The sequence below is a fragment of the Mustela nivalis genome (assembly GCF_964662115.1).
Source record: "Mustela nivalis genome assembly, chromosome: 11".
In the NCBI taxonomy this organism is placed as follows: domain Eukaryota; kingdom Metazoa; phylum Chordata; class Mammalia; order Carnivora; family Mustelidae; genus Mustela; species Mustela nivalis.
In genome coordinates, this window is record NC_139030.1 from 96527493 (window position 1) to 96546971 (window position 19479).

At 38.8% G+C, this 19479-nt stretch overlaps 2 protein-coding genes across 4 annotated transcripts in view; one reads left to right on the forward strand and one right to left on the reverse strand.

Annotated features, from left to right (window-relative positions):
• PLEKHM3 (pleckstrin homology domain containing M3) overlaps window positions 1-19479 on the forward strand; it is a 1279556-nt gene that overhangs the window by 1221179 nt on the left and 38898 nt on the right. The window lies entirely within an intron of this gene.
• Window positions 1-19479, reverse strand: part of ADAM23 (ADAM metallopeptidase domain 23) — a 168318-nt gene that overhangs the window by 4669 nt on the left and 144170 nt on the right. Inside the window, exons 24-25 of one of the 3 annotated variants that reach the window (XM_082690009.1) lie at window positions 17677-17788; window positions 9901-9991 (exon numbers count right to left, since the gene is read on the reverse strand). In XM_082690009.1, the coding sequence (XP_082546135.1) occupies window positions 9901-9991; window positions 17677-17788 (203 nt within the window). Of the gene's footprint in view, window positions 1-5715; window positions 5807-9900; window positions 9992-17676; window positions 17789-19479 lie in introns of all 3 variants that reach the window. The other 2 variants (XM_082690008.1, XM_082690007.1) reach the window with 2 other exon arrangements.

Genomic DNA, 19479 nt, shown 5'->3' on the forward strand with positions numbered 1-19479 from the left:
ACTTCCTTTTTTCCCCAGTCCCCGTCACCTTCAACAACCTTCTTTTGAGTCAATGTTCTTAATTGCTGCTGCTTGGGGTTCCAAAAGGGACCTCTCCCATAATGCATCTGGCAGAGTGTGTTTGCTTCAGAGCACTGGACCTGTGCCTACTACCCACACTCACAGCCCTTAAGGGTAGGTGTATGGTGTATAAGGAACAGCTCTACCCGTGAATCACATAGGGAAAAACAAGCACTGCTTGACCTTGCCCAAAGGACCCTGAAGGACCAGGGGTTCCAGCCAATTTAGCTATCCATTGTTGGAAATGAAGAGAAATGTGAAACTCATGCCCCCTCAATTATAAACGAATACAGAGGAAAGCTCAAGCCAGCTAGTGCTGTGTGCGTAAATGACTGCACTGTTCGTGTCTAAATTCCCTTATTCAAATTCAGGGAATGGCAGATAACTAGCCATGTCCAGGTCTTAACTGCAATCCAGCTCATTTTTAAAGGGAGGTACGAATTCCCATTTCAGCCCGGCACACAGTCAACCTCCAGTGTCCAAAAGCTTCTGCTCCTTTTCAAAGTCAGTGTTGGAAGTTCAGATTGCATTATTTTAAAGAAAATCTATTCTACGGGGTGAATGAGTTCCCAGGTCAGACCAGGAGGCCATGCCACCCTGTAGAACCATGTATTTATATGGGAAAATGGACCCTGACTACCAACAGGGCACTGTATTTCCCCTACAGACGTCCCAGAGGGAGGAAGGCAGGGCCCTGTGATGAACACAGAGAGGAACCCTCCTCTAGCAGGCTGACCGTGAGGGCTCCTCCCGTATCAACGGCAAAACTACTAAGGTGAGTTGTAAGAATTCACCATATATTGAGAACTGCCTGCCCTGAATTTTCTATATGAAAAAAATCTTTTTTTTTTCCATTTTAATGTGAAAGTGCAACTATCACGGGTAGATAATTGCTGTCTCCCTTACACACTGTTTCAACTGAATTCCCTCCGCTCACTAGGATTGGGAAGGCAACAAACTTTCTCATCATAGCCCTTAAGGTATTTCAGAATCATTGTATAATATTAACACAACCCATAAGTTTTGCTTTGACCCAGTTTTCACCAATCTTGATGATGTCTGAAAAACCTGTACTTTTTTCTACAACATATGTTATATACCTATATAGCTATACAACATCAAAACAAAGCTCTTTAAGTAACAACAGCCATCTCTGGTCTGTAAAGCCTCTAGTTCTTTCAAAGTTATTTACCCACTGCTATCACCTTTTTATCTTTCCACAATGAGTTATCACTGCTCACCAAGAATCCATCACTCACGACCCCTCCTAGGGGACCGTTATAAGCTACCTTTGACAGCGCTCACTTCCCCAGAGGGCTGAGTCAGGGCGCTGATCTTGGATCTTCCTGGCCAGGCCGCTAAGTCTGAGTGAGAAAGTGCCTAACCCAGAAGCTGCAGGGTTTAAGGAATTAGGTTCCTTGTTCCCCACTGGGATATGGTCATGGGATTCAGATACGCAGCAGCTTGGTTTTCCTCATAGGAAGACTACCTACAATTAATTCCATTTCCTAATTCTATAAAAATAAAAAAACAAAAGATATTTACTCTTTTGAGAAAAGAGAATGAGCAATATTAAATTCCTTCCGAGTTTCATCCAATTTGATATTCAGAATTTCAACTTTCCTTGTGACAAATCCAGATATGATCCTTTACATATCATTCCTGTGAATACCTTCTCTTTAACCTGTTCTTTAGCACGTCCTCTGAAATGATCACAGAACAAACAGAATTGCTTATGGTCGAGATCAGGCTCAGTAAGAACTTGTAACCCAAGTAACTTCTCATAGAGAGGAAATCACGGTTACTATACAGATTTAGTAAAGTAACACTTTTAACATCAAGAGCAGCTCTGCCAAACGTATGACCACTACTGCCACTGAATTACACTGAGAGAGCCAGTGGTAGAAAAGGGACATGGTAGCAGGTCTCCATAGTCTGAGGCGTGGTAACATGGTTGCAAGAGCTCAAGGCTCATCCTCAAATCCAATCAACAAGCTGTCTCTGTTACCTTCACGTTCCTTTCCTATTATCACCTAGAATTTCTCTTTCTAAGCACCGTGGTTTATGGTGTTCACATACTTCCTTGGCTTGTAAGTAGCTATATCGCTCACATCTCATTCCTATATTCAAATTTAGGGAATATCCAATAAAAAGCCAGGTCCAAGGTGGCAATGGCAATTCTGTTCATTTTCAAATAGAAACTTCAAGTTGTCTTTTCATGTATTTTTTTACCTTTCCTAAGATTTAGAGAAGATGCTACAGAATGGCCCTTCATCTACCTGTCTACATCTAGTGTCTAGTAAAAGCAACAACCCTAAAAATCGAATCAAGCAGCATTACTATTCAAAACTGAACAGAGGCCATGAGTCTTTGTGAGTCAACCAGGACCAAGGTTTGCAATACTCTGCAGCACAACCCTTAGCTTTAGTCTGTGTGTATAGGTGATGGAGAGGAAAAGGAACATGGAGGCACTGAGCTTGTAAAAAGATGCAAATTTGGGAGAAAAGTTGGACAATTCAGTGTGCCAAGAAGCTACCTTCATTTTTCACAGGATTTCTCAGAGAAATGAACTAATGCTCCGAAGACTGGGAATCCATAAAAACTACTTCCAGAGTATGTGTTACTACACATTACCCTATGTATCAGGATGTGTTCAATAAAATAGCCTACCAAATAAAGTATTTTTTTTTTCATTCTTGGGAGTTTTACAACATTGCTTATGGAAATCTTTTTTGCATTAAGCAAAGCTTGCAAACTATTATTCTGCTAGAAAAAAGTCATCTAGATGTGTATTGGTTTTTATCACAATTATCCTGACCAAACTTCATTATCACTTATTCACACAAAGGTGCACACCGTCACACGTGCATGCACACTCACAGAGACTCATGCTTTTTACCACCTATTTCAGAGGAAATATGGCTTAAGAAAAAGTCTGTAGAGAATGGCAGACATTGTCAGGGGTCAGAGCAAAGCTGTTTTCTCCCTTACACTTGAACGGGACAGGTATGGTATGACACTTCTTCTATATTTTAATGACTCACGGTGTTCCAGCCCAAGAAACGTGACTTCAGGAAAAAGCAATACTTCCGTTGAGCAGTTAACATGCTTTCCCTTGACCTAAAAGTTTAAGGACCCTCCAATTCTTCAGGCAACTTTGCTACTTGCTTTGCTTTTCTCTTTTAGTAAAACACGATTCCAGGAAAGATTTCCAATGGCCAGATTTAGAGCAATCTCTTTTACAAACTATTTTCTATTTCTGATCCTAAATGACCTTCTTTTGTATTTACACTGAACTCAGTGAAAATCTCAAAGACTTTCAGTTCAATTAGCAAATAACTTCTAGACCAAGAGTCTCCAAAATCCCCAAGTGGGGGGAAAACTTAACCTGCATCATCGGGCACCCAAAGCCTTTTCTTGCAAAGTGGAAGTAGTGGTTTAACGTTTAATGTAAACCATGTGGCGACTGTTAAAATCTAAAGCAAATTCAGATAGCAATCAATAGTCATCACAAAGAGCAGTGGCTCCTCCAAGTTTAAACTTCTAAAATTAAAGCATTATTCTGGTTTTGCTTTTTCTTTGCTTTAGGGAAAGATACTTCACATTATCGTGCGCCTTCCTATAATGGTTTCCTTTACAGTAACTGTTAGGGTCGTAGGGCATGGGAAGGGGTATTGGCTTAGCACAGCAGTATGCATGTCTGCATGGTAGTCCTCACTCGGCGGTCAGCAGGGGCTGTTTCTCACCTCACTAGGTGTCCATCTCCCTTTCCTTTTCTCTGTTCTTCTGATGATCAGACTTATTTCTCACATGTAAATAATGTGCACAGGGCCTAATCCACTTATATACACAGTGATGAAGGCTTTTCCATTTTTCCCCAAAGAAACATGCAATTCAAGCTGTGCGCTAGGCCAGGCCACTGTTTTGAGGTCCTGCTACAGAACAGTGCTCTTGTCTCCAAAGGCCGAGATGGTCAATTTGGTGTTGTGTGTGGCTGGAGAGCAAAAGATGCATAGGACTGTTTTCCAGCCCTTGAAACTGAGGCTTCCTGATGCCAAGAAGGCTTAAGTTTGGGCACAAGCCAAATTTATTTTTCTTGAAGCATATTTATAAAAAGTTCAAGGGAGCATTATAAAATAATAACAGATCATGGAACTACCATAATATGCAATGACTTTTTAACAGGAATATGGCACTAAGAAAAAATTTTTGCTTGAATTAGGTTAGCCAAAACCAAAGAACAACAACAACATATATGTCTTTTGTTGTTGTTGTTAGGTATCATGACTGACTCATTATCTGGGCAACGTTTTGTTAATACCACAAGGAGAAATTCAAGTTTGAGCTGCCCATTTTGTGTGTGTTTTTGAAAACACAATGATGCCAAAACTACAGTTTCAGCAAACAAGTTCAAGTTTAAAAATATCTCTGTAAAAAGGAAGTGCCATTTGGTAACTACTTTCCAAGTTGAAGCCATTCAACAACTTGTAGGCTTACTCATTAAATGTTAATGTAACAAAATTAGCAGAAAATGTTGAATGTATTGAGATCATCATGTGGTTTGTTTTTCCTTCATATTCAGTTTCTAATAACATTTTACCTGGCTTCAATATTTTGAATTCAGGATTCAAAATGTAAAATAGCATAAAGTTCATAATTGATGCAATTATTCAGATAATTCAAGTAAAAAACTTCCTCTATTGAGTAACCAGATGGAGGCAGAGTGGGCTTTGAATTTAGGTAATGGTCTTATTTCCCACTTAAATTTGTTCCTATAGATCTGGTTGGGACTTAATTTATCACAGGGAGTATTTGGCACAGGAATTTTTATCTATAAATCATAGTAACCAAGCCACCAAAGTATGAAAAGACATAAAAAGTAATTATCCAATGAATCTGAGCTATGAAAACACCTAAACTTGATAAGATAGCTTTACAGATTTTGGTCATAATTAAGATTGATTTATAAATTTGTATTTGAACAAACTTAGTTCAGTGATCCATGCACAGTCTGAACTAAAAGGTTACTATGGAAACATACCAGTTAATTTGCAGTTATTTAGAAAATATTCAGGTATCACCACACCACACATTTTAAATTCCAATGTGAAACCAATTCAGTTGGTTAGGGAATTAGTAAAATTTTTAAATCTGTATTTTATAAAATAAGGAAGCTTTTCAAATCACAAAGTTATGTATAATGTTATGTGTGAAAAATAATGAACAAATAGTTACTTAGATTGTGAAAACCTCAAAATGTCAGTGGACTCTAAACCAGTTTTAAACAAATGCAAAGGATTTATATCCACTTAGTTCCGACTATCTAGTTTCCTAATCATCATGTATAAAAAACTTTATCTCAGGATGCTTACTCCTAAAAGTTGGAGTGTCTTCTCCTGAAGAACCTCTCCTTTGTTCTCCTGAAGCTTATGCATGTGGAATGCCTTCTACATTTCCTGTCCTCCTACGAGCCTGAAGACGACATCAGTGGATCCATGTTTCTTCTTTCCTAACCCATTTCTCAATAAAAATATTTACTTGTAGCAGTTTAGTGTTAAACCTGGCAATCTTGTAGCAGGAACTCAAAACTTGGTTATGTAAGCAGAAAAGAGAAGTGCCAGAGCCACTGAGAAGCAGACATGCGCTGTTGCTTACTTAAATCCCCATCCTGTGCCCCCAAGGACAATAGCTGCTACCAGGATGGCACCAGCGATGGAGCCTATTATGAGATTGGTGGCACTAGGACCTGTGACAAAGGATCATGGGAAGAAAAGTCATATGAGCCAACGCCTGTCGTTACCACAAGGGAAAGGCAGTTAAGTGGTTTCAGGAAGTAAATACCCTGCATAAAAAAAAAAAAAATTGCTAAACACGTCAATCACCTTTATTGACTTAGCTTAATTGCCCTTCTGCTGTTACAGAGAGCTACTGCTTGGAGAGGAATGGCCTCCACATCTAGAGTGTCCGCACTGCTGACACTGAGCTTCCTTTAAATTCACCTGCCACCAAACTGGAAGCAAATGCCCCCCAACAGCCGGCACTGCCCGTCTTTCTTCTCCTTCTCCTTCCCAGTATCATGAATCAAACAAGCAAAAGAGCACATCAAGAACACAGATGGGTGTGGATTAGCCTGACCTGACTGGCCCATGAGGGCAGGAAAAGAGGGGTAAATATTCTAATCAAGTGCTCTTTCAAGCCCCGCACCAAGTGGTCCAAAGGCTACTTTTTTATTTTTTTTTTAAATCCCCCATGTGGAAACAGTTCACATTTAAAATTTAGAAGGAGGTTACTAATAAAGCTCTGACTTTGAAGCCTTGCTCTCAGAGAGGCATTTCTTCCCTGTAGGGATCCACACAGTATTGAAACAACAATGGCGGGTGGTTCCAAAGGCAAGACAGGGAGGAACCCTAAAATTTCTCTGGGGGATTCTGTGGGAAAAGGAAATGAGATTCTGCAGGTTCAGTGGAGACTGTCTTTCGAGTCCCCATTTGCAAGTTGAGGCTTGGAGATAAAAGGGAGCAGAAAGGACAGTAAGACAGAAAACCCAAGGTGGAGTTTCCATCAGCCGTTGGAGTCAGAGGTGATACACAGGACAGCACATCCTCTCCACTCACAGGGGAAAATGCCTTACCTCGAGTTCTCAATGTAAGTGACTTTGACTTTCTTATAAGAATTATTTTGAATATCACATCCTTTGGGATGCTGATACATAGGTACAGGGCCCCCATCGGCAGCATACTTCCAGGCCTGACTGAATATCCTGTTCCGGAAGTCACAAAGCCCCTTTGGTATTTTCCCTAAACCCCTCGACTTTGTGACTATATTCATTTCTGTGTGAAAAAAAAAAATTCTCTTTTCTGCTCACATTGGTGCCCTCAACTGTGTACATAAATGGATGCCACTTTGAGCAGCACTAAAATCGTGTGATCACACATTTTTGATTCAGAGACCACCCAGTGCTTGTCTGAGTGAGGGGAAAGGTAGGAGGAGAGCTGCGATGGGGGTTTGAGGATGTGGTCTCTTCAGGATTGCGGGCTCGTGACACCTTCTTAAGACTAACCGCTGAAGTCCTACAAAACACACATAGTGGCCTTCAGCAATGCACAAATAATAATAACTAGTAATAAGAGAGCAAGAAAGGTAGGCTGGTCACTGTGCACTGAGCACTTACTATGTGTCAGGTGTGGTTCTAAGCACGTGACAAATATTAGCTCACTGGATCCTCACAAAAACCGTACGAGGTAGGAATGATGACTATCCCTGTTTAATAGAAGAAGAAACCGTGCCTTCTAGAACGTAGTGACAGAGGCAAGATTTGAAGACTGATTTGTCTGATTCTAAAGCTTATGCTATAAATCAAGGGTCAGCAAGCTATAGCCCACTGCCCAAATCTGGCCCCACTTCCTGTTTTTGTGAAGAAATTTGATTGGAAGACAGCCACACTCATTCCTTTTCATGTTGTTTACAAGTAGCTTTTGTGAGAAGACAGCAGAGTCACAGGTTGTGGCAAACATCCTGTGGCCTGCAAAGTCAAAATTATTTACCCCCTGGCCTCTTATGGAAAGTTCGAGAACCCCTGCTCTAACAAAACATTCCATTTATATGTATTTCCTTCCCACCCTTTTATACGGAAACACATTTTGAAACAAACACGGAGAAAATATTTATATTTCCGCGTACATTATGCTTTAGGCATGATCTGCCCTTTACTAGCTCAGAAAACAGGCTGGGTTAGAATCAATACATAATTCATGAGAAATGATTCCTGATTTACAATTCTAAACTACAGAGTAGAAAAAAAAGCCCCCCATCCCCGCCCCCCAAGAAAATCCCAAACACACAAAAAACCCCAAACCTCTGTCCATGGAATCCTTAGCGAGTGAATGAACATGACACTATCAGCTAAGCCAGGAAGTTTTAAAACAATTTGTACTGTACCATTGTGGATTTTTAAAAATTTACATCTGTGATTTAGCAATTATGGCAAAATTTAGATATAGAAGGAAAACTATCAGCTAATAAAAATAGTGCATCAACCAAGGATAATAAATAACAAATCTATTTTTAGGAAAAAAATACACTCATATGGACTTACCTGTCACAACCAGAAATAGGCACAAACCAACAAGACTGGAAGGGAGGATGAGAACAAAGGCTGGTGACAAGGGCCCTGCTTTACAACAAATGCCTTGGGGTTTGCCTATCTCTAAGGCTCAACTAATGCATGCCTTAGTTGGTACACTGCAGTACATCACAATTACGGTCAATAAATAATCTAAAAAACACCACTGGAAAGTTTGGGGTTTGTTTGTTTGTTTGTTTGTTTGTTTTAGAAAACTACCTTTCTTTAAGGAGGAATTTCACATAAATGTATATAGAAAATTTCCCCTGGAAAAGGAAAGTTACTTCTATATATAATCCAATCTGCAGATCCAAGGTGAGATTATACAATACAGGGTTTGTTTTCTCTAAAGGTATTCCCTCTGCCATACTACTTTCTTTTCTAACAAGTAGAGAGAAACAAAATATCTTTCCCAGTGTTTCTAGCTGCTCTGAGTTAACTACCTCACAGTCCCCAGCAGAAGGATGTGAGTGAGCAGGTTACAAGTCTAGTCAAAGTCCTTTAAACCAAGCAAGAGAAAGTTCAGGTACTCTTTAACACAGAGCAGGACCTTACTGATGTGCAGTGCCCGGCTCTCCTCGGCCCTGAATGGAAGAGCACCCGTGGGCTGTCATTACTGGGACTAAGGAGGAAACTGTGTAATAGGATCAACACGCCCGTAGTTTGGACCAGTTGAGTAGAGGGTATCCGGTGATTCCTTAGACACTAGTACTTCATCCCTGGGCCACTGAGAAGTGTTACCACTGCCCACGTGAACACAAAGGCAGCACATGAAGGGGTATTTCTGTCGTCTGTAAGTGTTCTCTAGAATTAGAGAGAGAGGGGGGAAAAAATCACAATAATCTTTTAGTCTGCAGATTAGCAACCTCATGAAGGCAATATCCCATGGAGAACTGACACCTATTTTGAGGCTGTAGATCAAGTACAGAGTAACCAAAATGAAGGCACCAAAAGAGCTTATATTTCTGTCAGAGATCGACAGGCAAGTGACGCACAATTTACTAGTTAATGCACTGGCTACTTTGAAGACAAAACCACCAGATAATTGGCAACTATTCACTGAAGGTTTTGCAGGATAAATACCTCTTTCTTCTTCATACTCTTAGGTCCCAAATATTTATGTAAATTTCTAATTTGAATTATCTATTTTATATGAAAAAAATGAAGGCAATATCCTACATATCTTCTTTGAAAAAATTAAGCCAAAGCCTCCCCTATCACTTTAATTAAATGGAAAATGTGTTATTGACTATCATTCAGATTATCTTAAAAAGAAGCTACAGCTGTTGATAATTCTTATTTAGATACGTGGATCTATTTGATTGGTGAAGATCACATTCATTAAAGGAATCCTAATCAAACACTCATATAAAAACATATTTTTTTTGGCCAATAAAAAATGACAATAAAAGGTCTGTATCTTGAAATGGTTTTTGGTAAGTAGAGGAGCAATGAAAGCTTTTGGACCATCATCTTAATTCTGGAAGACATCATAAGCACCCCAGTATTATTTTATGCCCCACATTGTTCCAGACAGGAGAAGGTTCTTCACTGCACAAGAAAACCACACGACACAAACATATCCAAACCACACCACAAGTTGCACTAGCATGGGAATCACGTCAACGAGACAACACACAGTAGGGGTCAGGTACCAAGGGTCAGCTCACACACCAGGAACCAAAGAGAAACACTCTGAAACTCACAAAGATGCTTACTCTATTCCCCACCCTGTGCCTCCAAAAATCACCCCCAGGGCCAGAATGGTGCCGGCCACAGCACCTATCAGCCTGCTTGTGGCCGTGTTCACTGTGTGGAGGGAAAACGGAGATTTTTTTAAACACAGGAAATTAATTACACACTGATTTTGTTAATACACAAAATATTCTACTTAGTAAATCCTTTGAGAGTCACTTAAATACTGACATCTTGCCTTTAAGATTTGAGATGAAGGTCTACGTACACACTGAAAATACTTGAAAATAAGTTCGGTGATTTTGAGGATAATTAAACCTCAAACTCCACAAACCCTTCTTAAAAACATCATCTCTTATAAATACTTTTAAACACATAAATAACCTAACTGGAATTAGAGTTCCTACAAGGAATGAGTTGGAATTAAAATGTTACTTAAATTGCGTAACAGCAAGTCTGGATTTTAATTACAAAGTAACAAACCATTAATATACTTTATAAATTTCTCAAACTGCAAAATAAGCCTAAAGAGCTATGCATTTTTAAAATTCAGAACTTTTTACCCAATTTTGTGAAAATCCTTACAAATTTAAAACAGAATTATCTTTAAAATTAGGCGTATTTTCATATAGAAGAATGTAGTTCACCTAACTCTGTGATGTTTGGGTTTCTGTCCCATTAGTTGGGCATTTAGGTTTTTTGTTTACAGTTTCCAGTGCATAAACTATTCACTGAGAGTAAGTTAGGGTCACTGGGAAGCTTGGGATGGCCCAGCGGTAGATGACTGAGTGGAGACACTCCATCCCCGCACATCACCCCTTCCACGCAGAGATTTTGGATACTGCAAAAAGGGTCCCCAAGATGCTCTCCACACAGGCAAGATGAAGCTTCGTGTTCAGGCAGGAAGCAGACTAGTTAAGATTGAGTGTGTGTGTGGGCGGGGGGAGGGGCGCAGGGAGATGGAAGCATGTGGACATACACACACTCTACCTCTTCTCCATGTGAATCAAAAGTACTGGCTTCAGATCACTTTACTGATGAAAAGAGAGGCAGCATCACACAGACCATGTGCCATGAGACAGTGAAGCAAAACAAAGAACCACAATCTGAACTCACAGTTTTTTTAAGGCGTAATACTGGTTTCATTCACCTTTTTGTCTAACTGTGCTCCCACAGAAGAAAGAGAACCTTGGATCTCCAACTCTGGTGGGCAGCTGTACTTCAATTTATCAACTTCAATTTATCACAGGGCAAACAGTATGAGGGAGAGATTCTAGTTGGGTAGGCATGAGCTGAGTTGTTCTTAAAAAGCAAAAAAAAAAAAATGGGAAACACAACAACAACAACAAAAAAAAGAGAAAGTCTACTGAGGGCACTGAGGGGAAAGTTAAGAAAACCAACATATAAGGTGGTGATGGTATTTTCCTACTATGACAATACATTATAATCCAAAATAACCTAAACTCTCAGATTTCTAAATTGTGGAATGAAAGGTATTACAGATATAAATACTCATTTTTTTTAAGATCGTAAAAATCACTGCCTTCAGAATACTAAATTAACAAGGATATATTATTTTGTAATTGATTGATTGAATGATTGATTTTGCTTAAGATTTGGACATTGGCCCTCAGAGCCAAAAGGCGTGAAAGTCCTATTACCTCTTCAGTTTTTATATAAGCTACAACTCTTTATAATGCTGAATTGTAGAACACACACACACACACACACACACACACCAGCAAAATGTGGAGCTAAATGAATATTTGTTAAATTTTAAAAACTATAACTGCATGAATGATGAATAGAATAGCAATTTAAGGAGGCTTTTGTGTTTGCTCTGGATGTAATTGTTCACTGTAGAATCAAGATGAGGCAATCTGTCCTGCGGGTTTTAGAAACCAACCAGAGGAGCAAGGCATTGCTAAGTTGCTTCAAATACGCATTCCACATAAACAGATACAGTCTATAGTCTCTGCCAAACAAGAATGATGATCTCCAAATTCTTAACTGATAGCCACTCTTAAGAGCAAAGCAAGATAAAATAAGTGGGAAAAGAACTTTTTCAAAAGTATCCCCTCCCGTTTGCTTGCCTTCTCTCCCACACTACCTTTCATTCTGGTATACTGAAAACGTATGTAAAGTACACTTGACTCTGTATCATGATACTTCACAGCCCTATCTTTTCCAGTGGGTCGTGACTCAAGCTGTGTTTAAGCTGACATGAATTAATCAAGTGGCTTGCAAGTGGGTAGATTTTTACAGGGGACAACTTTGAAAACTGAGGGTTCGGCTGCTCCTCACAGCTACAAAGGAGATATCTTCTCATTAAAACAAACCAACAAACCAACCCTTGAGCCTTTGGGGGCCTCTGCTGTCATTCTGCTTCTGTACTAATTTATTAATGACTTAACTGTCACTGTTCATTCATTTACTCCTTCATTTATTTGTCTATTAACTGTCCTTTTGTGTTCCAGGAGCTCCGGCAGGCACTTGATGACACAGCTTATTTTTCTCTGCATCCCACCAAACCTGGAGATGGAACTTGGAAAGACTTCAGCCGCTAACGCAATTCCCCCATTAGGGATTTGACTCTGTTCCCTAACTCTTTAACGTACTTACCTTCACATTATAAGTTGTTTGTGGAAATTCTTTATTACCTAGCAGTATGTCTTCATTTTTGTTTCCTCATTAATCTCTGTTGTTTGTGGTTTATTATTATCACTGTTTTTCATTTGGGTTCCCTGCTATCTCATGCTAAAAAGGCAGAATTTTTAGTAAGCATGTAATATTAAGGTACAAACTATATCCTTCCTCCTTTCCATGAGACTCTCTACATTATATGTAGAATTCTTCCACAGACAAGTCATGCTTCAGATAGTGTGAAACTGTGCTTTTGAAAATGAAGAGTTGGGTTTTTTTTTCCATACTTTTAGAGAGTTTCTTAAACAAAAATGTGCATTATCTCATCCATGTGATTCTAAAGAGCCAAAGGGGCTACAATCCTGCATCCCTTAATACTTCAAAGGCAGGAGGCATCAAAGCCATCATTTGTACTCTATAAGCCAAAATTCTTTCTGCAGGGATTTATGATTTTGCTAAAATTTAAGATCAGAAATAAATACTAAATACACTCTTTATACTTAAGAGTATAATATTGGCATGATGAGCAGATGTGTTTTCTAGCTCCGTATTTCAATGTTAAACACACAATCAGATCTCTTTATTCTTCTCCATAAAATTAAAAAAACAATTAAGTTCTTTTTCAGGTACATTGGGACAAATGTCTAAAAAAGATGAAAAACAAATTATTTCATATAAGAACATTATTTCAGTCAGTTCACACTGTCACTGAGAATGTCATGGAGTTTTTCTGAACTCAAACTCAGCTACTAAAAAAATTTTAAACCTGGTAAATTTTTAGGTTATTGAGGAGGCCATTATTAATGAGAAGAATACATAAGTGATATATAATTATACATGGGCATAACCATATATGGTAACATAATATCTAATGGTCTGAACTACAAAATCAAATATCTGTGCATTCACAAAGGAAGTTATCAACAAGATATATGGAAAAGGTACATGGAAACACTAAATAATATCCTTCAAGGTATTAACACTTATTAATAATTTCTAAGTATTAACACTTAGAAATTATTGTTCTCAAAATACTAAATGCTAATAACATAATAATACTCCCTTGGCAGGTAATGGATCAGCTAGCCAGCTTAATGATTACCTGGTTACTGTTTCACTTCTTCTACTTATTGCTATGCTGTGAGAACCAGCAGAATAACTGAATACTCAGCTTTAAATGAGGCAGAAAAACAGAAACAGAAAAAGCAATCAGCTCAAGATTAGGTGATCTATGTCTGATTCTTGGCTCTGTCCCCATCTAGCAGTTAACCTGGATTAAGGGTAGTTTTCTCCTTTGCAGAGCAATGGGTCTGGACTGAATGGCCACTAAGGCCCTTCTATCTCTGATTTGATGACTATGGACATAATGAGAGGGGCTGACCAAAACTCGCAGGAATGGTCTCTGCCCTTCCTTATCAATGACAACATGCGATATGTTTCAGTTTCTTCTCTTCCCTCCCATAATAGTGATGTGAATCATCCAATGAGAGATGTTCCATTGTATTGCATCAAAGCACCGTGCAAAGATGTCCATAAATTGTCAAAAATTACCAGTACTTCTACTGGTTCTCCCTGTAGCAGGTGGGACTTCCAGGCCCTTTAAAGGGTGCAAACTTGTACCCCATGAGGACAAACCAAAATAATTTCTCTCCGTGAATTCAGTGGACACACGTCAGGAGAAGAAGCACCAGAAGAGTTCTTCATATGTGAAATAAATGACAATGTGGAGAAGATGAATGAAGTAATATGCAATAGAAAATATTTAAAAAAAAAATCCCTGCTCACATGGTTTGTGCTTTGAAATGCTATTTCCTGTCTTTAATAATTTTGGTTTGAGAAATTGGAGGAAATAAACCAGTGTGCTTTAAACGGTGGGTCAACAAGTGCAGAGTGACTTCAATGGCATTATTTTTATGTGCTTTTTTTGTCCCTACTCAGATGGAGAGGTTGAATTTTTATTCTTCCAGAAACTTACTGTTAAAATAAAACACGCAAACCACATTGGCTCATTTCTGATGCCCCCAAATCAACTGAAGCAATGTCACAGAGTTCTCCTTGATTCTTACTAATTAGGCTTTGAGCCAGAGGCCTGCAGTTGGAGACAATTTATCCTTTATGCCCACGTTAGGAATAAAAAAGGCAACATTTTCAATTTTCTTTTTGAATTTTTTTCCTCCCTAACAAGAAAGCACACTAATTATTTTTTAATATGCTGTCACTGTATCTATACAGAAAACCTTCATTTATGGATAGGACTGGCCACAGTCCTATCCACAGTCCACAGTGCAATTGAGAAGCACCCACTGTCATCAGTAAGGTAAGTGCCACCCAAACTAATTCCATCATGAGAAAGAATATATGGCATTTAGAGGAAACCCGAGGTACTTCACAAGTTACTGAACCTACAGTCAAGAAAGTACAGATTGTTTCAATATCTGGGGTTCATGACCTCCTCCTCTTCAATAAGGCAATATGACATGATTACTGATAAACTGAAAATCAGCCCAAACGTGCACCATTTTATTTCCTTCACATGTTCCCAATGGAAAAGGATGTAACGTTTATTGAGAGCCTACAGCATGCCAACGATATGTGGTTGTTTGATTGTAGAGTCAATAAATATTTGCTATCTAGATAAAATTAGAGATAAAGTTCAGTTTCTCTATTACCATTTTCTTTTAACCAGAGTATCAAAAATAAAATCATAAACTCACTACAAGGTGTTAAACTTTCATTTCTGTTGTTTCTCGCTTTACTAGAGTATTAATGGAGTTTTCTATAGAGACTAGAAAGATATTAGTAACCATTATAGACAGAGCTATTATTTAGTCATACTAAAGTTGTTTGCCTTTTCCAGAAATCTAATAATTTACAATAAGGACTGTTCTTCATTTATAGTAATTAATGGCTTTTTTCAATTTAATCAAGATTACCAGAGTCACGAGGATTTTAACAATTTTAGAACCAGTGGGGACCTTTATTTCCCTAGTGACTCCACTGTCTTCATTAAAAATGAGAAAAGAAAACATGCAACAGAAAAGAAACATACCAGGGTGTGTATATGGATAACCTCTGAGTTGTGGAATTAAGCATGATTTTTATTTTCTTTTTAATCTTTTCTGTATTTTCAAACTTCTCTACAATAAGCATGTATTCCTTGAATGGTCTTAAGAGTTATTTTTAAAATATAGAAGAGTACCACAGAGACAAGGAAAATAAGACAGAAGCCAACTGTGAATCTCTTCTTCAGATGGCAGCTGTTGACGCCTCCAACTAAGCTTTCTAGGCATGGGTGGGCGAGGAAATGGGGAACAGACAGAAGTAGACACCTGATAAATCCCCCGCCTCACCTAATGAAAGAGGACAGAGGCTAAGCCAGTTGAGCTCTGATCATCTTTTCAGGCATCTTTATATATCACTTGAAGAGACAGCATCTAGAGCTTTAGGAGAACAAAGAGAAACTAACATGCCAGGGAGAGAAATTCTGGAAAGCGTGAACATCTGCTTCCCTTGTAAGAGCCTTAAATCTGCTCTAAATCTAACTTCTGAAGGTGGATCCAAGAATTTTTTGTTCCAGTTCTAAAGTAACTAAAGACTGAATTTAAAAGTGGAACTGGTTCCTTTTTACAAATAGAAGAAGGAGAACAGAAATAGACTGTGAGGGCGTGACTATGATTCCTACAGAATTTTAATTTCATGGCCATATTCTGCAAATGCACGGAGAGTGTTAAACACACCCACTATTACTGAACATTACACATGCACCCAGACCAGCTACATCTCTTCAGGAATCGAGGACCATGGAGCTTCATACATTTTTAAAGTCATATTTTCCCATATGGACAATGCTACCATTCAGAGAGTTTAAATGAGTTTCATGCAAAAGTAAGCAGATCAAATGATACTATTTCTATATGTGTTTTTCCTACCTACAGGGAAAGCATCATGATAATTATTTATAAAATGCCATTAGTGGTACCATGTAAGAGAAGATGTATGATGTCACTGGGATCTACCTTTTGTACTAGCGACTGCGGTTTCTCAGGTACAATGCTGTAGATGCTGTAGTAAGCCTATTGCAACGGATGCCTTTTTTAGATCTTTGAAAATCATATGAGGGATCGTGAATAGAAGGAATAATGAGAAAGTGATTACCATGTTCATGATGGCAAAGACTACACTATAACACAACGTAATGGAAGACAATGGCCTAATACTGGGCCCTTGGGTCCTGGTCCCAGACCTGTGTCTGGTTACGTGGGTAATTATAGAATGTCACCTGACTTCAAGGTCTGGGTTTTCTCATCCACAAAACGAGGGTGGTTCTCATGGCCATTGAGACGCCTTCCAATTCTAAAATTTTAAGGGGCACCTGGATGGCTCAGTTATCTGAGCATCTGACTCTTGACTCTGGCGCAGGTCATGATCTCAAGGTCATGGGACTGAGTCTTGAGTAGAGGGCAGTACAGAGTCTGCTTGAGAGTCTTTCTCTCTCCCTCTGCCCCTCCCCCTGCTCACTCTCCCTAAATAAATAAATAAGAAATAAATCAATTCTTTTTAAAAAATAAAAATTAAAAAAAAAAAAACTATTTTCTTTCCGTCTGATGGCTGATTAAGACAAAGTCCAGATCTTTCATGTTCTCTTTGAAGAATGAAAGTTCTGTGAAGATTTTCAACTTCTTTCTAATCAAAGCTGTGTTTAAACAGAGCACAGAAAACTGCCATCTCCCTCTGGAGGGACTCAAATATTGAGGAATGAGTAGTCTCACATCAGCCAAAAGACTCTATTAGAAAACTGGCATAGCATAGATAAACTATAAAATGATTAACATATGTAATTATGGAAAAAGAAGGTTTAAAAGAAAGAAAGGAAATTGGAAGGAAGAAAACTGGTATACTAACTTCTTCCTCATCTCAGTTCTAAACTAAGAGGAAATTTAAATTATTTTGTATTTTGTATTGGTATTTGTATTGAAAGCAACACATCATTCTAGAATCCTTAATTCTGCAGTAACATGAATTATATATTTGAGTGGCAAAAAACCAAGATATTCTGATGTGTCTCCTTTCACATCTATTAAGTTGTTATACTGGCACCACTGGAAGAGTACCAACAAATTCAGTACGCAATGAATTGAAACCGAAATCACACAAACCCTTGGGTCCTTCATCCTTGGGAGGGTGAAGGTTCCTGACTGGATCCCGGATGCTGCAGTCTGTCCCTGCCCAGGTGAAATCACAGATGCAGGTGGCTTCGTTACTGCACACCTGTGAAGAACAAAGAACACAGAGGGCACATTTTTGCTGTGCTTTTCTGAATAATGGCAATAACAGTAAAAGAGACATGGGGCAGGGCAGAAACTTTTAAGAACCATTTTGAATTTTTTAAGTCCCCCATGGTTGAGAAGGAGAGATGATGGATACCTTAAATTGTTGGTGTTTTCTTGTTAATGAGAGAGAGAGAGATCCATTAAAAAGAAGAAACTTTTAACTAAATGCTAATTGTTGATGTTGAAAAATTATTTAAGTGCACAAATGTCTGATGATGTAGTTTTTTTCAGAAGTAGTTGTTTCTAAGGAACATACTTTAAAAACATAAGCTTAATTCAAAAAATTAATAGATCCTGGGCTCCAGTGGCAAGGCCAGTGATTGAAGACCAGAAGACATAAATCACCAATGCCCTGTTTTACCTCACTGTGTCCAATATCACATTTGTTTGGTGGCATTGTCCCAACCAAATGAGCACCCCGCCCATCACCCTTCTCTCAGTCAGCCAGGCTGAAGACCCTCTAGCATGATCTTTGTCTCCTTTTGCTTGTCCTGGAGACCAAGCAGCATGCTGGAAGAGGCCTGTAATTTAGATGAAATAAATCACCATCTGCAAACCAGAGACAGAGGGGCTTAAACTCTTCTCTGTCTGTGATATACATTCAGAGACCAATCATTAGAGGTGGTAAATTGAACATAAGCTTATTGCTATAAGAAGCTTTTTAATCTGAAATGTTATAATATCACAATTATGATTAACGAGGCTGAATTTGAACTTTTATTTAACAGGACAAAAAAGTGGGAGGGGTAGTAGAGAATGAAGGGCCTTTTAGGGGTTAAGTGTTATGATGTGTTCAGAACAGTAACTGGAAAGTCTCTCGGGGGCTTTTATTTTGACAGAGTGATTGCTGCACGTTGACGATGCTGAGCGCTTTATGGAAGGCATCTGATTCAATCCTCACTCTAGCAGCCCAGTGGCTGAGAGAGGGTAAGTGACTTACCCAAAGTCAACAGGAGAACAAGAAGCAGAGCCAGGACTCAAACCCACGGCTCCATCTAGCCTCCAAATCCATGCTCTAAATCACTAAGCTACCCTGTCCTCCCTCCATCCCACAAGCCTAGTATTCAACCAAACGTGAAACTCTAAATAGTCACTGGGCATGTCCTCCTTAGGCCTTCTGCCTCTTTATCCTCCACATTGTCTGCTAGCTATATTCTGAATTATGTTTACCTTCATTCCAGCATCTTCCTTTTACATCAGCACTCTCAAAATTTCTTCATGTCCCTTTTTTTTTTTTCCATTTCTAAAGTCTGTATTAATTTTTTGGAAATATCTTTCTTTGATTAAGCCACTTTAAATAATTATTAAAATTTGTTTCTAGATATTAAGCCTAGGTTTGCCAGGAAGTGTCTGCCCAACCGCTCCATAGAATTACAAATATAACTCATTCATAGTTCACGGAATTAGAAATACATGCAGGTTTGAGTAGAGACAGCCTCTTCTCTTCAGCTGGTAATGGTCTGAGCATAACTATTTGACTTGAAACATGTGAATTCTATCAGTGATCCAAGCTCTAGTCTATGCTATCTGGCATACAGGATACAGGCTGAGTCGCTAAAAGGGAATTAGTGGGAGGAATGAAGTTATTTTGAATGGTACAAAGTAATGCACATGGGGTCTACAGCTCTT